General features: G+C 32.8%; 3 protein-coding genes across 5 annotated transcripts; 1 reads left to right on the top strand and 2 right to left on the bottom strand.

Annotated features, from left to right (window-relative positions):
• Nucleotides 1–781: 781 nt before the first annotated feature.
• On the bottom strand, nucleotides 782–4,241 carry LOC111018797 (GDSL esterase/lipase At1g54790). Its single transcript, XM_022295047.2, has 5 exons — nucleotides 3,954–4,241; nucleotides 3,637–3,840; nucleotides 2,655–2,824; nucleotides 1,355–1,625; nucleotides 782–1,283 (listed from the first exon to the last, which is right to left on the bottom strand). Exons 1-5 carry the CDS (start codon nucleotides 4,186–4,188, stop codon nucleotides 1,012–1,014), a joined length of 1,152 nt encoding a protein of 383 aa, XP_022150739.1. The 5' UTR covers nucleotides 4,189–4,241; the 3' UTR covers nucleotides 782–1,011.
• A 448-nt stretch (nucleotides 4,242–4,689) lies between these two features.
• Nucleotides 4,690–8,461, bottom strand: LOC111018859 (GDSL esterase/lipase At1g54790-like). The gene is made up of 5 exons (XM_022295106.2): nucleotides 7,997–8,461; nucleotides 6,486–6,686; nucleotides 6,125–6,294; nucleotides 5,562–5,832; nucleotides 4,690–5,313 (listed from the first exon to the last, which is right to left on the bottom strand). The coding sequence occupies exons 1-5, from the start codon at nucleotides 8,241–8,243 to the stop codon at nucleotides 5,054–5,056; spliced, it is 1,149 nt and encodes a 382-aa protein (XP_022150798.1). The 5' UTR covers nucleotides 8,244–8,461; the 3' UTR covers nucleotides 4,690–5,053.
• Nucleotides 8,462–11,528: 3,067 nt separating this feature from the next.
• On the top strand, nucleotides 11,529–15,355 carry LOC148209930 (S-adenosyl-L-methionine-dependent methyltransferases superfamily protein). 3 transcript variants are annotated; one of them, XM_088127272.1, is made up of 10 exons: nucleotides 11,529–11,722; nucleotides 11,921–11,990; nucleotides 12,208–12,342; nucleotides 12,452–12,515; nucleotides 12,604–12,683; nucleotides 13,085–13,168; nucleotides 14,119–14,175; nucleotides 14,281–14,406; nucleotides 14,625–14,695; nucleotides 14,861–15,355. In XM_088127272.1, the coding sequence occupies exons 1-10, from the start codon at nucleotides 11,619–11,621 to the stop codon at nucleotides 15,252–15,254; spliced, it is 1,185 nt and encodes a 394-aa protein (XP_087983398.1). In that variant the 5' UTR covers nucleotides 11,529–11,618; the 3' UTR covers nucleotides 15,255–15,355. The 3 variants fall into 3 exon arrangements, with proteins under 3 accessions (XP_087983398.1, XP_087983399.1, XP_087983400.1); XM_088127274.1 differs by having other exon boundaries at nucleotides 11,668–11,722; nucleotides 12,212–12,342; XM_088127273.1 differs by lacking the exon at nucleotides 11,921–11,990 and having other exon boundaries at nucleotides 11,572–11,722.
• The last annotated feature ends 1,850 nt before the right edge of the window (nucleotides 15,356–17,205 follow it).

Here is a 17,205-nt window from a genome sequence, read left to right as displayed (position 1 = left end):
AGCAAAAGGGGTTGTTCAAAATTTCCTCCAAGGAGCAATTTCTTTCTCTTTTCATTTTCTATTGTGATCACAAAGTTTTACATTTTTAAGTTGGAATCTATTGATGGGAAAATTGTTCTACTTTAATGTAAGGGTCTTAAAAAGGAAGAGGGAGAAAGAATTGTAAAGATGGAAATCTTTATAAGCTAAAAATTAAACATTTTTCTACTTTGAGAGGTTTTATATGGTGGAAATTTAAGGAGATATATCATGAGTGTCTTTGGAGAAATAATATGGGGTAAATTATATACCTTAATTAGTTGGATGGTGTGTATTTTAATTAATATATCAATTTGGCCCATTACTTTTAAGATTTTAATTACAATTTATGAAATCAATTCTCTATGACATTTATTCCCAGTGATTTTCTCTTTATTATTGTATGTTTATTTTCTTTGATTCTATTCTATCGTTCGAAATTAATTCTAGTACATGAGTGAATTAGAAATCCTATACAAAGAATGATATCGGCAATTACTTACCTTCTATATTAAGACTTTGACTCATACACTTGCTTCTAATCATCACTAAAAATTTGACAACTCTTTATTCTTTTTAACTTTCAGATCGACACCTATCTTTGTGCTGCAATACAAATTTAACAGTTTTGAAAAACATAAAAAAATTATCTATTTTTCTACCTTTCTCCTTTTTTATACTTGCCAAAATTTAATGGTGGTCAATAAAAGATGGACGCTGACCGATAATTAAGTACGTAAGAATTGTTCATTAAAAAATCTGCTTGAAGTAGATTAAGTACGTGTGTCCAATTAAAATTAATCATACAAAGTATTATTACATTATCATTTACCATGTCCCATCAATTTTTTGTCTAATGTCAGAATGAATAATGAGCATATATAGAACTATTTTCGAACCAATATGAGCCAACTCACAATCATTGAAGCTATACCCCAATTGAATCAATTACAATTTAGACGTGTATGTAGTCAAATGCAGGGCAAACTAGAGCTACAACTTGCGGTTGACAAGGTAAGGCATTTTGTGTGGTGAGAATGGTGGATCAGAATACTTTCCAGTGAGTATTTGTGATGAAACATACTTATTTGCAGCCTCTGAATAATGAATCCCATCCCAACTGACGTACTTGGAGCTGTCGTTGCACCTTCCCACCGTGACCACCGTCCCGTTCACGGTCTTCGTCGAGCCGCATCGGAATGTGTTGTCGAAGTTGAATGGTGGACCTCCATAGCCACAGCAAGCCATAATAGGTTGTTCAAAACCTGCCAATGCAACAATGTTCAACACGGACAATGAGGCTAAATCTACACAGAAGTATTGCAAGATGGCTGACCCAATTGCGAGTAATTGGCTATGAGATTCAATTTGATCGTGTGGACATCGACGTATGTGACGCTCGCATCGGTATATCGAGCCTGCAGCTGTTTGGAGAGAGCATGAAGCTGTAGATTGAAGAGTTTGGCGGCTTGGTTGTGTGAACTGATGCATCCAAATTCATCAAGCTTTGATGGGTCAGTTCCAAATCTAACAAGATTCTGAGCCAAGCATCCCAGAGGACCTGTGTTGTGAATCCAAAAATTCCTGGCCCCTTGCTCGTACACTCTCTGAAAAATAGGCGAAGGGGATTACCAAGTAAGGACCATAAATGCCAATATCATATTCCACAGAGAAGATTAACTTCAACCTTCACACCGTCATTGTAAGTTTCTTGAAGTCTCCACAAATCTCTTTTAAATAGTCTTTCTATATTATTCTTAGAGATGGTAAATATAAATATAAAAAGATGCTATATCTTAAACTTTTCCCTTAAGCTCCAAGGGATTCTAGAGAAAGAATTATCTAGAATATGTAAAGTTTAAGGGGAGTCCATAGAAATTTTTTTGCTTGGACTCAAAGGGTCTTTCTCCTGTAAGTAGGAGATCAGATGTCTCTGTAACTGAGTGAATAAGGTGAAGTGAATATAGAAAGTGAAGAAAGTTAAAAAATGTGAGAAAGCCTTCTCTTAAAAAGTGTCCATATTCATACTTTCATAATAAAAGTTTCTTAATAAAAGTTTCTTTCTTCAAGTGATTGTCTCTTTCTTTTCGTGCTAATTTCTTCTACAAGTGGTAACTAAACTGCAGTAGTTTATTCAACACTCACCTAATTATGTTTTCTCAAATTTTGTCCCTATAGATTTCCATCTTTTTTTCCCCTCAAATGTGTGCCTAGATCAACTTACACACGTCGACTATCTCATAAAATAATGGTTGAATCTATAATATTTTATTGTTAGAAAACTCGAAAGATTTTAATATATTATGTGGCCACCGACCACCAAAGATTCATATAGAAATAAATTTAGAGATAGTGGCTTAATATTTCTATTCAATGCTATACAAAATTTTTAACGAAAAGATTCATTGCTCCTCTGAATAAGAGTGAGATTAATATATACATCATCAAAACTAATTTGAAAAATCATCACCAAGAAGTAAGAACACAATTAAATTAAACAAAATTCAGCTATCAAAATACTCGAAATGAAGTTGTAAATATGAAAGTATACAAATGCAAGTAAAAAGAGGATCCAAACTAAATTAAGATTGTGGGAGAGTAATATAGAAAGAAAGCATTGAGAATCTGAATCTGACCTGAACTCCAGTCTCAAATTCAGCTAAAATGGAAGGTATGAAGGGAATAACTTGGTCCAGAGTTTGGTTGTAAAATGCACGATTAAGGTCATTCTGCCCAATATTAAACATATATAGCCCCTTCTTGAAGTCATCTTCTGCTGGTAGGTACTTGTCAAATTTCTTACCACCTAAGAAACAAAAATCACAAAACAGTTTTGTTCTCTCCCTGATTAGTAAAATTCCAATGGTTTCTTTTTAATTCACAATCTTAGATGATTATCAGATTAAATTACAAGTCTCGTCTTTACACTTTTGGATTTGTATTAGTAGAGTCCATTGTTTTTAACAAAAAGTGTCTCTATCCTAATCAAAAGATAGGAGGACACCCCTTCGCTTAAAGTTACGACGAGTCGTTTGTTGGGTTCCTCCAACATGGTTCTCTCAAGCTCACCCCAATATATTCTACTTTTTCACCAATATCAGTTTGGAGTAAGGTAAACTCACTGGAATTTTCAAGACTCGCAATACAATAACGCGACTTGAATAGAGAAAAATATTCATATTATTTGCATTGACTTACCCATTTGTTTATTAAAAAACAAAGATAGACATGTTTGCTTACCAAATAAATTTCTAACTCAGACTCGAGCCTCATGTGAATGCTACCACTTGAAGAGACTGACTTGCGTAATAAATGTCTAATAACTTTCTGAACTTTTAATTCTATATCTAATAGATCCTAAATTTTAAAAAGTATCAAATTTCTAACCTTTCAATTGTGTGGATTTTAAACTTCATGTCTAACTATTTGCACGTGGGATAAGACATTAAACCTCCAACGAAAAAGAACAAGATGCCTTAATCGTTGAGTTCTGCTCACTTTATAATCACTAATTTATTACACGTCATATTTAATAACAGCAATTTAAACCTATCGGCTACTTTTTTAAAGTGTCGAGGGAGTGAGGTAGCAAATTTAATCATGATCATATATCCATACCTTTGGCAGCTCGAAGCTCAAGAACCCTAGCTTTGAAATGGAGAAATTGATTCACCTGAATGTTTAACGAGAAAGGGCTAACAGATGTAAAAGTGGGAGGAAGAACAGTGGAGCCGGCGGCCGCATAATTGCAGCCCTTCCGAAAATTCGGTAACCCAATGGAATCAAGATACGGCGTCAAAAAAGGCATGGCCATCGCATCCACTGCAGAACCAAAAAAAAAACACATCGATCAGATCAGAAGAATCTCGAACATTGAAGAACAGAGAGAAAAACAGAGGAAACAGGGGAAATTATCGGATATTGCAGAGAAATACTGAGAAAATCGATGACGAGACGGCCATCGCAGTATCTGCCGGAGGGCTTTCCGAAGAAGAGATAACCATATGGAGGATGGACGGTTTCAATTCCGGCGTCGACGAGGCAACCAGTGTCGGAGTTGGAGTCGCCGAAGTTGAAAACGGCCGCCGGAGACGAATGGCTGGATCTCGCAATCGGAACGCAGAGGAGGAAGAAGAAGAAGAAGAAGATCTGGAAAACCGCCATTAGCATGAGCGCCGAGAAATTACAAGGGAAAATTAATTTCAGTTCAGCAAAATAGGAAAGCTTACTGTTGCTGTCACTTGATTATCATTTTGAATGAATGCCCAACGCCCATCGCACGGGTGGGTTTCTAAAGATAGTGCAATTTTTCTAGCACCCAATTCTTTTTCATGTGATGGGAGATTCAATTTCCTTTTCTATAAATTCTCATTTCGCACCAAAGATAAATTATATGACATGATTTCAAATCTTGTTTTCACAAATTTTAAATTAAATTACTTACATAATTTCGTAAAGTTTTTATAATTTTTTTTCCAACTAACTCCTGAATTACAAAGAAATTTAATTATATTCCTTTCAAATAATTCTTATTTTTAGGATTGAATTCGACTAAAGTATAAATTTGTGTTTAATAAGTCTCTAGGTTTAATTTTGCTAGTTAACATAATTTCCCACCATTAAGGAAGCATTTTTTTTTGTTTCTTTTTGCTTTGTATTGGAATAATCTCATGGATAATTAACAATCAACACAAAAATATAATTCAAATTACATAATTTGTCTAAACTAAACCGATAACAACTCATATTTTTTTTTCCTTCTCTATTATATACTTCAATGAGTTGAACCGACCGGCAAATATGTTTCAGAACCAACTCAGGTTCGGTTGTTTTCATCGGTTTTCTCCGCTTTTCGGTCTGGCTCCCACCCCTAACTCTAAGCAGTACTCCCAAGAATAGGTGGATAATAATTCAACACCCTTATGCTTAAAACACTTATACATCTTTTATTTAGCTACACATAGGTACTGTGTGCCTGCAATATTGTAGAAATAAAGGCCATAAAATAAAAGAGAGAATTTATTTGATTCCATGTCTAAACCAGCTGGTTGAGGTTGTGTGATGAGAAGGGTGGATCAGAATATTTTCCGGTGAGTATTTGTGACGACACATACTTATTTGCAGCCTCGGTGTAATGAATTCCATCCCAATTGATATACTTTGAACTGTTGTCGCACCCTTTTGCCGTGACCACCGTCCCATTCAACGTCTTCGTTTGCCCGCACCCGACTCGACTGTCGTAGTTGAGTGGTGGACCTCCATAGCCACAGCAAATCATAATAGGTTGTTCAAAACCTGACACAATGCAAAAAGTAGCAAAAAGTTTTTTGCAGACATGATTAGCACCACATTTCTTTTTTGTTTTTTTAGTACAGTAGTGAGGATGAGTATTCGAACTCACGATCTTTTAGTCAAAGATAAATAGATGTCTAAATCGATTAAGCTATTTTCAAAATATTTTTACTCATTCAAAAGCACTTTAAAAGACAGATCAAACACACACACTAAAATGAACAACGGGAGCGATAGTACAAGATGTTGACCTAGTTGAGAATAATTTGTGATGAGATTCGATTTGATCGCGTAGATATCGACATATATGACGTTGCCATCTGCAAATTGGGCCTGTAGTTTTTTAGAGAGAGCATGAAGCTGTGTATTGAAGAGTTTAGCTGCTTGGTTGTGTGAAATGAGGCATCCAAATTCATCAAGCTTTGATGGGTCAGTTCCAAATTTAGCAATATTCTGAGCCAAGCATCCTAGAGGACCTGTGTTGTGGATCCAAAAATTCCTGGCCCCTTGCTCATACAATCTCTGAAAAATAGGGAATAACGATCAAGTAAAGATATTGTTAAATATATGGGGATTTAAATACTATCTTCACCTCTATATTTTTAGTTGGGGTTCATTTTAGTTCTTATATATATTTTTAATTTTTGTTCATTTAGTATCGGTATTTCTTTCTCGTTCTTGTACTTTTTTAAAAAGTGACTTTTTTTTTATCTTTTAATTTTTATTTCGTTTATTCCCATTAGAATTATTTTAGCTTCCGCTAACTAAATTTTTTGAAATGCAATCATAATGCTGCGCGTGATCAGAGTGTGACCTGAAGACCAGCTTCAAACTCAGCTAAAATGGTGGGTATGGAGGCAAGAATCTGATCCAGAGTTTTGGAGTAAAATGCACCAGCAAGATCATTCTGCCCAATATCAAACATGTAAACCCCCTTCATGAAGTACTTTTCCACCGGTAAAAACTTGTCAATCTTCCTATTACCTGCACCAAACAAAAAAACACACACAAAATTGTTCATAATAATAATAATAATAATTAACCGATGTTTTAAGTTGATTAGTAATTTAATCATATTTAAAATGATATCAAACCCAGTGAACTCACAGCTCCCTTAGACTGTATTTTTAATATATTATTTCGTCTCCATATTTAACATTTGATTTCTAGTGTACCTTTGGCTCGAAGCTGAAGAACCCTAGATTTGAAATGGAGGAACTGGTTGACTTGAACCCCAAACGAAAATGGGCTAACGGATGCAGCCGTGGCCGGAAGAACGGTGGAGCCACCGGCCGCGTAATTGCACCCCTTCCGAAAACTCGGATTCCCCACCGAGTCCAAATACGACTTCAAATATGGCTTCCCCATTGCATCCACTGTCCAACACCATCAACAAAAAAACAAAAAACGTACATAAAATGAAAAAACTTCGCTTTAAAATAATGTCTAATAAATATCTAAACAATTATATACCATTAGCAAATCTCTAAATTTTTTTATTTTGTATATAACTGGTCAATGATTGTTTAAACACAAAATTTCATTAATTTAGACACATATTAGATACTTCTAAAATTCATGTCGTAGTCAAGAAACTAGTATCTCTTCCCCGTATTTAGTTTATGTAAATAAACAAACTTTACTTGTTTAAAAAAATAATAATAATAAATAAATAAACAAACTTTACATTATGATATTACTTAAAAGTACGTTTCATACTAAAAAATTAAATTAAATTACTAAGAAATAATTAAAAATTAAAAATTAAGTAATTAGAATTTATTAGGTCTAACCTATAGGTTTTCTAATAATTAATTTAATAAAGAATAATTAGTAATAATTAATTAATTAATTGCTCAAAACATTAGTTAACTAAATTAGTTATCTTTAATTACAATTCACTCTCATGTGCAGAAACCCGGAAATTGATATGTTTTTATGGTTATTGGATTTAATTTTTCTTTTAAGTAAGAATTAGAATTTGAACTCACAACCTTTCAAGGTTGACAGATTTTTTTAAAAAAGTTATAATATACAAGACACACATAATTATTTAATATTTGTTCTAAACCTATGAAATAAATCCAAGAAAATGTTATATAAAAGCATAAAATAACTCGAATTATTTTTGAAAAAAGAATTTTAAACCCTACTTTAATTAGTTTATCAATTCAACTTCTCAAAAATATTATGTTTTACTCTCCAAGTCTCTAATTAGCTCCTAAAATTTGTGTAAAACAAGTATTTCTTTATTTGTTTTGCATCTTTTTTTTTTTAACCTTTTCAACATTTAAGACACATTTTGGAAAGAAAAAAAAAACAGTTTCCAAAAACTTATTTTTATTGTGAAATTTGACTAGAGGTTTATATGCTTTTTATAAAATGTGAAAATATATATTAAAGAAATTGTGAGCAAAGAGAATAATTTTTAAAAACAAAAAATTTGAAAACTACTAGAATATGATACATTTCAAAACTCAAACATCACAAATACCTCTTGTCGACATAGGTATTAATTCATAGAGTGAATGAACGAAATATTATTGGGTTGAATTTTATCATATTCTTTAAAATAACTAATTATAAAAATGACCAAAATGTTTTTTAAAATACAAAATTCAAAGTAAAAACTATTTGAAAGTTAAAAAATAGGCAGAAATTGGAAGAAGAGTTTGAAGAAGTTTACTGAGAAAATCAACGATGAGGCGGCCATCGCAGAACCTTCCAGACGAGGGAGTCTTGAAGTAAGTTTGTCCATAAGGCAAGGCGAGGCTGAATCCCTTGCCGGCGACGAGCTCGCCGGTGTCGGAGTTCGAATCGCCGAAGTTGAACGCCGCCGGATAATCGAACACGGCGGAGCTTCCACAGAGGAAAATCGTCGAACACATTGTGAGCATCACCGGAATCGTGAAGGATTCGGTAAAAATCGCCATGCCTGCCTGAATTAGCTTGAAAGTCGTTTCTCCGGCGGATTTTTATTGGCGGAGAAAGAAGTTAGGGTTTAATTCAAGGAAAGGTAACATGAAAGGTTAAAGCAAAGCTTTCTCTTGCGCTGAATCTAAATCCACACACAAAATTTCATCGCCATAAATTGCAGAGAACTCGATTCGAAAATGGCAGTTTTAAGGCAGCAAAGACTTTGGAAGAAAATTTCGAGTCTTTGAAGACGTTATACGTTCACCTTATTTACAATTTAGTCCCCGCGCCTTTAAAAATTGTAATTTCATCTCTAATTTACCGATCTTGAAATCTATTTTAAATATTATTTTAGTACTTTTTAATTTAGTTTATTTTGATCCTAAACCTATATTTATTTTGGTCTTTAGTACTTTTAGTCGGTCATTTTATCCTTATTTTTATCTCATTTTTTTACGTCATAATTTTAGCAAGATACTTCACTCACTACCTTTTTGGAAAGGTAATCATAAATTTGTATTATTAATATATATATTGTGTTAAAATTTTATAAATAAAGATCAAATTAGTCACTTTTAAAAAAGTATAGAGACCGAAGCAGATCTTAAAAAAGTACAAAATTTAACAGTGCACGAACCAAAATAAAAAGTACAGAAATAATTGTAGTTCTCATACTTGACTGATGAATTAAAAAAATCCTCACACTCAACCTTAGTTACAAGTTAATTAATTTCTTTACTTAACAATTATTATTATTATTGTCTCAGCCCTTTGATTAAAGTTTATTCAACGATTTTGCAAATCAGTAAATGTAATCTAATACGTAATAAATTATTTATGGATAATGAAATGAGTTTCAGTGACATTTTATTTTAAGAATTTAGGAGTGTGGCAAAAGAAAAAAAACATACACACACTCATTTGAGTTGGGTTTAAAAACATTATATATATATTAAATCTAGACTAAAAAAGAAAATGATTTTAGAGTGTTAACGTTGGTTTGGGATGAAACAATTTGATTTTTGTTGCTCCTTATTAATGACGGTCCAAAAAGTTTGAGAAACTTTAATTAAACCATAGATATAGGGCGTAACGTGATTAATAAAATTTGAAAAAATATAGAAACTAAATTGTAATAACAAAAAAGTTCAAAATGGGGAATTTTGAAATTTTTAAAAGTGTAGATCGACTAAAGTTTAAGTTCAACAAAACTTTGCCATAAAAAAGGTAAAAGAACATTTTGCAAGCAAAACAGTTGTTCAAAATTTCCTTCCAAGGGCCAATTTCGTTCTCTTTCTTTTTAATTTTCCATTGAGATAACAAAATTTATTTACGTTTTTAAATGGAATCTAAATGGGGGAATTATTTTGCTTTAATTTAAGGGTCTTAAAAAGGAAGTGAAAGAAACAATTGTCCAGATGAAAATCTTTATATGATAATAATCAAAACAAATTTCTATTTTGAGGCTTTCTTAGGGTGTAAATTTAAGGTGATATACTATATATAAAAGTGTGTTTTTGGATTTTTCGAAAAGAAAAAGCGTGTTTTGGATAAATGTTTAATTATATATTTAGTTGGTATATTTTAATTAATATATCCCTATATATACTTCTTTAAATTTTAATTTTAATTTTGATCCATAAAGAGTTTACCAAACATCTTTAATGTCATTGAAAATGATAGAAATACAGCATGGCCAGATTATTTGTGAATATGACATGTAAGAAATCCTTTTTTTCTCATAGTTTGATATTATACATGGTATTAGTTGCATATTTTTTCTAATAAGAGAAATTTTTATGGTGAAAAATTGATTTTGTAAGTGGATAGAAATTTCGATGGTGTAAAATCTACTGTTTGATTCTAGTTAAGGAAAATTGAGTAAAATCTTATGATTGAATCATTTACGTCTCTACCTTGTTTGATAGTTATTTTGTTTGAAAAATGGATATGATGATTAAGAGTAGTTACCTGACAACATTTGAACCCATGAATATAGGCATAAGTTTTGATCTCAAACGTCACATCACTCAACATTGGAAATTATAAGCAACATCGATGATAATATCGAAGTTCTGTCCCAGGCACAATCTATGAAAAATTTAAGCTTAGATATTGATATTGGTAACAATACTTTAGTTCAAATATGTGCATGAGTTTAACTTTTTAAAAACACATAATCGAACTCGAGACATCCTAATAATTGATAGGTTGACATTGATACTCAAAATTAGGTTTAATTGGCCAAAGATCCTACAAGTACATTCAAATGAACAAGGGCTACGATAAAAATTGTGTGGGCTATCTTTTATCCAATCTCTTAGTACAATAATTCACTAGTCAAACCAATTTTCAATATTGAACTAAGTACTAAGCTCACTTTGACTTGGTACCCATAATCTAATAGAAGATAAGACATGTCTTTGCTCAATGTCCATGTTCCTCAACTCAACACATGATATATGGTCTCGTTCTTACATGGTCACTTAACTCGCTTGACCACTAGATCTCATTTATCATGCATAATACTCTCATCTACACAATTCACACTTGTTTTTATCCAACCTTATCTATATCCCTGACATTTAGTTATATGCCTTTATAAAAAATTGAGCTCAAACGATGGATCAAGATATTTCATTTTGTATTCTCTATTGAGACTCTATTGACAATTTTCATCTCATTTGTCACAACACTGAAGTTGTGACAAATAAGGAAGAAAAAGATAAGCTAGATAAAAAGAAACGACGAAGAGATAGAGAAAATAAAAATCATATGTACATAAGCGAATTATAATATGTAATTTTATATTTTATATTACAAAAAATAAATCAGAACATAACTCAATTGTTAAAGACGTTAAAAGATTGCTGACCTTAACGTTTGAACCATCTATCTTGAACTAAAAGAAGGTTATGGGTGATGTTAAAATCTCTGCTAGTTTGGTCCCTATACTTTCAACTTTTGATTCATTTTAGCTGGTCTTATTTTTCAAAATGTTCGTTTTGGTTTGTGAACTTTAGTTCATTTTTGTCCCAGTACTTTCGAAATGTTCATTAGAGTTTTTGATATATGTAAAATTTGTGTTAGAATTTTATAAAAATAGACTAAAAAGATCACTTTTAAAAATTATAAATACCAAAATAAATATTTTAAAAATACTGGACTAAAATAAATCAAATTAAAAGGAGAGCACCAAAATGAACATTCTTGAATACCGACTAAAATTAATTGAAAATATGGAATCAAAATAATATTTTAGTTAAAAAAAGAGAGAAAACAAAAGCGAGCCCAAAATTTGCCCAATAATATTAGGATTTGGCCCTTTTTTTTCTGTGCTCGCCATCTCCCATACGATCCATCGCCTGAGGAATTCTGTACCACACTGTACCATGGCGGAGGAGTTCGGCATCGAGGTCTGTGTTTCTCCAAGCCTCCATCTCGTCTCTGCTTTCCTCGCCATGGAGCCAGCTGATTCCTTACTTTCCATGGCCAGGTACCACTCCAAAACCCCACTTAACTTCAGCCGATAAATGCTCTCTCAAACAACACCTTACTCCAGAGCGCGCTTCCTATTTCTTTGCCCACTTATAGGAGTTTTAATATCCTTTTCAGAAGTGGAGGACACATTTCTTCTCGATTAGTTTATTGGGGTTTCTCATAATCGAGATTGATGGGTTTTTGTCTCTTTTAGGGAATTGGGTGGCGGGTTAGTGACCGAGACAGTGCAGAAGTTCATCTGGGATCATTGCATTAGCAAAGCTGTAGAGATTCTAAACCATTTGAGTTCCATTTCATTGTTTGAATTGAATTCAATATAAAACCTCTGCTTGCTTAGCTCATTTGAAATTTAAATTTTGTTGCTTCCCAAGAATATGGTTGTTATTGGCCTTTGTTGAATTGGGTTCTAGTGCTTTCTGCTCTCTTAATAACATTTGGCGCCTCTATTAACTTATTTTGCTGTTTCCTACTTCTGGTCAGCAAGAAATGGGCAATTTTCATGTACCCTATCTGAAGAATTTTCTGAAGAAACTAATATCTGAAGTTGAATCAAGTCAAGTTGAAGTGTTAGATGAGTTCTATGAATTTTATGCTCATTACATGGTTTCATGGACGGTAAGCTACTGAAGAAGGAGAAACTTTTACACTGAATCATTTGCATATGAGAATCCCTTGGCTCTCTTCCTTTGCTTGTGAATGATGACTAAGAGTTCTTGTTTGATAGGATGAGAATCTGGGCAAAGAAAATGCAAGGATTTACAAATTTATTTCTTTTCTTTTTCCAGATGGTAAATATTCTCTTCATTTTAATTTTGTAGTCGACAATTTATTTTTGCTTAGCTGCTTACAAATATTGAGTTCAACTGTTTATTTTAGGTTCTTCAAGTTGCCAAAAGTTGAGGAAATTTATGGTACCACTACAATGCTCCCTCAACATGCTTGAAGGTGATACAGGGAATGCTTCACACTCACAACTTTGTTTAAGTTATCTTATTTTGGTCATTTGTTAGCATAATAATTTGTGGGGGATTTTGATCTTTAAATTACTTGTTATTATTTATCTGATTTGCATTACTCATTTTCAAACGTTGTGTTCATGTATGTTACATGTATTGCTATACTTGGAATATTCCTTTACCTCATTGATGTGCATTTGCTATAAGTTATAGCTTATAGGTTGATCAACAATACATAATATATTTCATGCATTTCTTTTCTGTTAGGGATAATATGCAGATTCCAATCTTTAATACAATGTTTACAACTCTAGAAAATTAGTAACTATTTAATTGTTATATTAAGTTCGAATAATCTTGCAAAGTTGTTTCAAGTTAGTTGTACTTTGTGTGATAACAGGTGTTCAATCTGGCCTTCAAGTCTATATCTTTCAGAATTGATACTCTCCTTTCCAGATATTTTCTCTACAAGAAAATGTTTTGAGGTAAAGAAGTATGTTTTTTCTGCCTTAAATCTAGTCCAACGTTCCTTACTTTTGCAATCTGAACCGTGGAAATTAGATCCCTTGATGATCGGCCATGATACGATTAAGTTTTTTCATCTTTTTTATTACTATTTTTAAAATAAGAGATATATACCAATATCATTTAAGTACTTTCATGTTTACACTGGCTATTCTGTGTAAGCATAGTTTATTCTTCAACCTTACTAATTAATTCAAATCTTTAAGGGATGCTGGGCTCATGGTTTTAGTAAGTTTGAGTTTATGAAACCTGGGATTGAGAAGTCCAAATTTGTGTTTAGATTGTACAAAAGAATATACTGTAGAAACTTATGTTTGTGTAACCTGTACTTTGCAAGTTTATGATTTGTAAAAAGTTAGTTTGCAGTATCAAAGATAGGTTTCATAACTTTAACTTATGTAGCTGATGTGATTAATATATTCATCATAGCTTGAGATAAATACCCTCATGGACCAAAAATAAGCTCGACTTTTTAACTCTAGGTTACATAAACCTAGCATTTTGATCTATGAACTATGGTTCGAAAGAAATCAAAGAGTCTTCGAAGGCAAAAGTCGTTCCTCAGTGGATTGTTTTTCAATAGCTAAGTTCAAGGCTTCACAATGGTGCATTCATTCCAATCTATTCTCCTAGCATGTTATGTATGAATTGGGAGGCATTTATAACTCCCCAGTCGTGACTCTTCTCTTTCTCTTTGCTGTTTTTTACTTCCAGCTTTCAGTCTTATTTTTTTTCATTCCATTTGGAGTTTGTATCCTTGAACAATTTTGTTCCTTTTCATTAAATCAATGAAAAGTTCGTTTCTTGTTCAAAAAAAAAAAAATAAACCTAACGTTTTGATCCAAACACCTCAGAAGATTTCCGTAATTTTTCTTGCTATGTTTTACATCAATTTTTTCTTTTAAAACAGGTTGGTTCAGGTGTGGGTTTGGTTGGAATCTGCCTTTCTCACGTCAAAACATCAAAGGTAAGTTATTGGAAAATTTTGATTGGTTAGTACAATAAATCTTACTTTTTACATTGACCAAAAGCTTCAACTTGCCTTAAAGTTGACAACCCTCTGTTTACACAGATAGTGTTAAGTGATGGTGACCCATCAACATTAGCAAACATGAAGGTTAATTTAGAGTTGAATGGCTTGTGCTGCCTCAGCTCTGCAACTGCTACACCAGAAAGAACAAGTGAAGATTTTAAAACTGTAAGTGCCAATTATGAGGAATTCCATTCTTGCTTTTGGCTCTTTGCAGCCCTTTATGTCTTTGCATGATTCTTCCATACCTAGGATCCTTGTTATATTTTCAAATTCATTTTCTTTCCTTTTTTTTCCTTTGTTGGGGAGGGGGGACAAATTTTCTGTTGAATGTGGGTGGCCTTCATGTGGCAGTTCATAATGAGATAAAAATATGAATCTCTCAGGTGGAATGCATACATCTGCCATGGGAAACAGCATCAGAAAGCGAACTCCAAGCTTTTGCACCAGATATTGTGTGAGTCTCTACTTTATGACTTCATATACTTCTCTTTCTGTACAAAAAATGTGGTATAATTGGTTACTGGTGAAGTAACCAATGTACATTTCAATCTATTGAAAACGAAAAAAAATGACTCTGCTACTTAGAAATGAAATGTTCTCGAAAATACTCCTGTTGCAGGTTAGGCGCTGATGTAATATATGATCCAGTTTGTCTCCCGCATCTTGTTCGTCTTCTTTCGATTCTTTTGCACCCGAAGCAAAATGATAGTTCCACTCTATATTTTTCGAGGAGTGAACATGTTGATGATGCAAATCATGGAAAGGAGGTAGATGATGGAAGCAAATTGTGCTGCGATGGTTTTGTGAGTTTTGGTTCGAGGGATCGCCCAATGGCTTTCATTGCTTCCGTAATTCGCAACATCGACACGTTTAATCATTTTCTGGGTCTCGTAGAACAGGCTAATCTTAGTATCTGTGATGTAACGGATGAATTTAAACCCTTGAATTTACTTCCTTACATGTACTCTTACAATAGATCAAGTATTAGATTGTTTACTCTGAAATTCAAGTAGCTTTCTTTGTTAGATTGATTAATCTTAGTATCTCTTTTAAATGTTTATTGTAAAAGAAACAAGAGTGGGGAGTTATAGTTTGATCTTTGAAGATTGATTTAGTTCCATTCCATGACAAAAGTTTACAACTAGTTGGATATTCAGCTTTGTTTTCTACATCTTTCAAGTGATAAGCACTTGAGAGAGACTTTTTTTTTTTTTTTTGGTTTCAATTTATTTTTATTTTTATTTATTTTTTGTACGTATTTATTTTTAAAGGCAGTTGTTTTCTATTCAAATGACTCGAAAGATTAATGAAAAAAATATATTGATGTCTTCATTTGGAAGCACAACACATAAACAGACAACACGACATTTATAACAATGAATTCTACTTTAAAAGGCACACAATCAAAATATAAAAAGATTGGTTTATGAAACTTCTTTTACCCACCAGATAAAAATAACCAAAGGTGAAAGTTAGAAGTAAATTAAAAAAGAAAATAAAAATCACTATCACTCTTTTAGTTTGAAAGTTTTATACTCTTTTCAATTATAAACTATGAAATCTTCTATTTTTACATATGAAGAATGGTGAGTTTGAAAATAATGGGAATTTGACCGATTTGACCTAAAAATGTTTTAGGTTGGCTCAAATGACCCAAATTCAGATTTTTCACTTATATAACCCAATTTCTCTTTTGCTTACAAATCAAGGTCCGTGAAATGACGAAACTGCCCCTGCTTTATATAAAAAACCTGACAATGTATAGCTCTAAAAAAACTCGACGGAGATCGCATAGAACTCGACGGAGTTTTTAATATATTTCACTAACCTAGATTTTATTAGTCACCAACCTCTTGTACGATCATTAATGCAATTAATTTCATTCGAAATGGATTAGTTCTTTTTTGTATTTCTCTTCATCCGCAGAGAACAATTACTTTCAGTGTTTGAAACGTGCTTTCGTGCAAGATCCATTGTTTTTTTTAACCTCGGAAAGATCCATTATTTGAAACGTGTCTTTCGTCATCTTCAAACGATCAGGTTAGTTTTTTTGTTTTCAGAGTATAAGTTATATTTTCTAAGTGTAAAGACATCATTTTCCTTTCTTTTTAAGTTTAAAAACATTGTTTGCTGGTTTTTGATCCGTTGAGAGTAAGAGAACGAGTTGTATTTATAATGTAGTTTGGTTAATCTCGGGTGAGTTGCATAAGAAACTCGATGGAGATGTGTGAATCTCGAGGGAGTTGCGTAGAAACCCAGCCGAGTTTTGTAAATTGGTGGAATCCCGAGGGAGTTGTGAAGAAACCCAGCCGAATATAACAATCTGGAAAATTTTCCCACGCATCTCGAGGGAGTTTATGCTCGAGTTTTAACAAGGTTTTAACGAATTTTCAAAATTTTCTCTCAAAATCCTGAGGGAGTTTGCGACCAGGATTTAACCAAGTGAGTGAGCTTAAACATGAAGGAACTCCCCAGAGTTTTAACAAAAAATGAACAGTTTTTCAATTTTTCTCTCCAAAATCCCAAGGGAGTTCGCGACCAGTATTTAACAAAGTGACTGAGCTTAAACTTGAAGACTCCCCAGAGCTTTAACCAAAAATGAACAATTTTCCAATTTTTCTCTCAAAATCTCGAGGGAGTTCGCGACCAGGATTTAACCAATTGAGTGAGCTTACAAATTTTCAAATTTTATCACAAAATCCCGAGGGAGTTCGCGACCAAGATTTAACCAAGTCAGCGCTTAAACTTGAAGGAACTCCCCAGAGTTTTTGAGTTTAAACTGAAAAATTTTTCAATTTCTCTCTTTGAATCCCGAGGGAGTTCGTAACGGGGAAAATTTCCAATGAGCTTCATACTTTAGAAAACACTCTTGAGTTCGAAGCCTTTGAAAAAAATCTCGTGTAAAAACTCCGTCGAGATGGATAGATAAAATTGGGGCTTTTTCACCTTCAACCCTAATTTGAA

This window comes from Momordica charantia (assembly GCF_013281855.1).
Source record: "Momordica charantia cultivar OHB3-1 chromosome 8 unlocalized genomic scaffold, Mcharantia_2.0 BLBB01000008.1, whole genome shotgun sequence".
NCBI lineage: Eukaryota > Viridiplantae > Streptophyta > Magnoliopsida > Cucurbitales > Cucurbitaceae > Momordica > Momordica charantia.
The sequence above is the reverse complement of the archived record's forward strand: the minus strand, read 5'-3'. Positions and strand labels throughout refer to the sequence as shown.

Coding starts and splice junctions, on each gene's coding strand:
- LOC111018797 (XM_022295047.2), bottom strand. CDS start 4,188: ATGCTAATGGCGGTTTTCCAGATCTTCTTCTTCTTCTTCTTCCTCCTC. Junction 3,841..3,953: donor TCTCGTCATCGATTTTCTCA/GTATTTCTCTGC, acceptor TTGGTTCTGCAG/TGGATGCGATGGCCATGCCT. Junction 1,284..1,354: donor AGCCAATTACTCGCAATTGG/GTCAGCCATCTT, acceptor TTGCATTGGCAG/GTTTTGAACAACCTATTATG.
- LOC111018859 (XM_022295106.2), bottom strand. CDS start 8,243: ATGGCGATTTTTACCGAATCCTTCACGATTCCGGTGATGCTCACAATG. Junction 6,687..7,996: donor CCTCATCGTTGATTTTCTCA/GTAAACTTCTTC, acceptor GGTGTTGGACAG/TGGATGCAATGGGGAAGCCA. Junction 5,833..6,124: donor AGTTTGAAGCTGGTCTTCAG/GTCACACTCTGA, acceptor CCTATTTTTCAG/AGATTGTATGAGCAAGGGGC.
- LOC148209930 (XM_088127272.1), top strand. CDS start 11,619: ATGGCGGAGGAGTTCGGCATCGAGGTCTGTGTTTCTCCAAGCCTCCAT. Junction 11,991..12,207: donor ATCATTGCATTAGCAAAGCT/GTAGAGATTCTA, acceptor ACTTCTGGTCAG/CAAGAAATGGGCAATTTTCA. Junction 12,684..13,084: donor TGCTTGAAGGTGATACAGGG/AATGCTTCACAC, acceptor TGTGATAACAGG/TGTTCAATCTGGCCTTCAAG.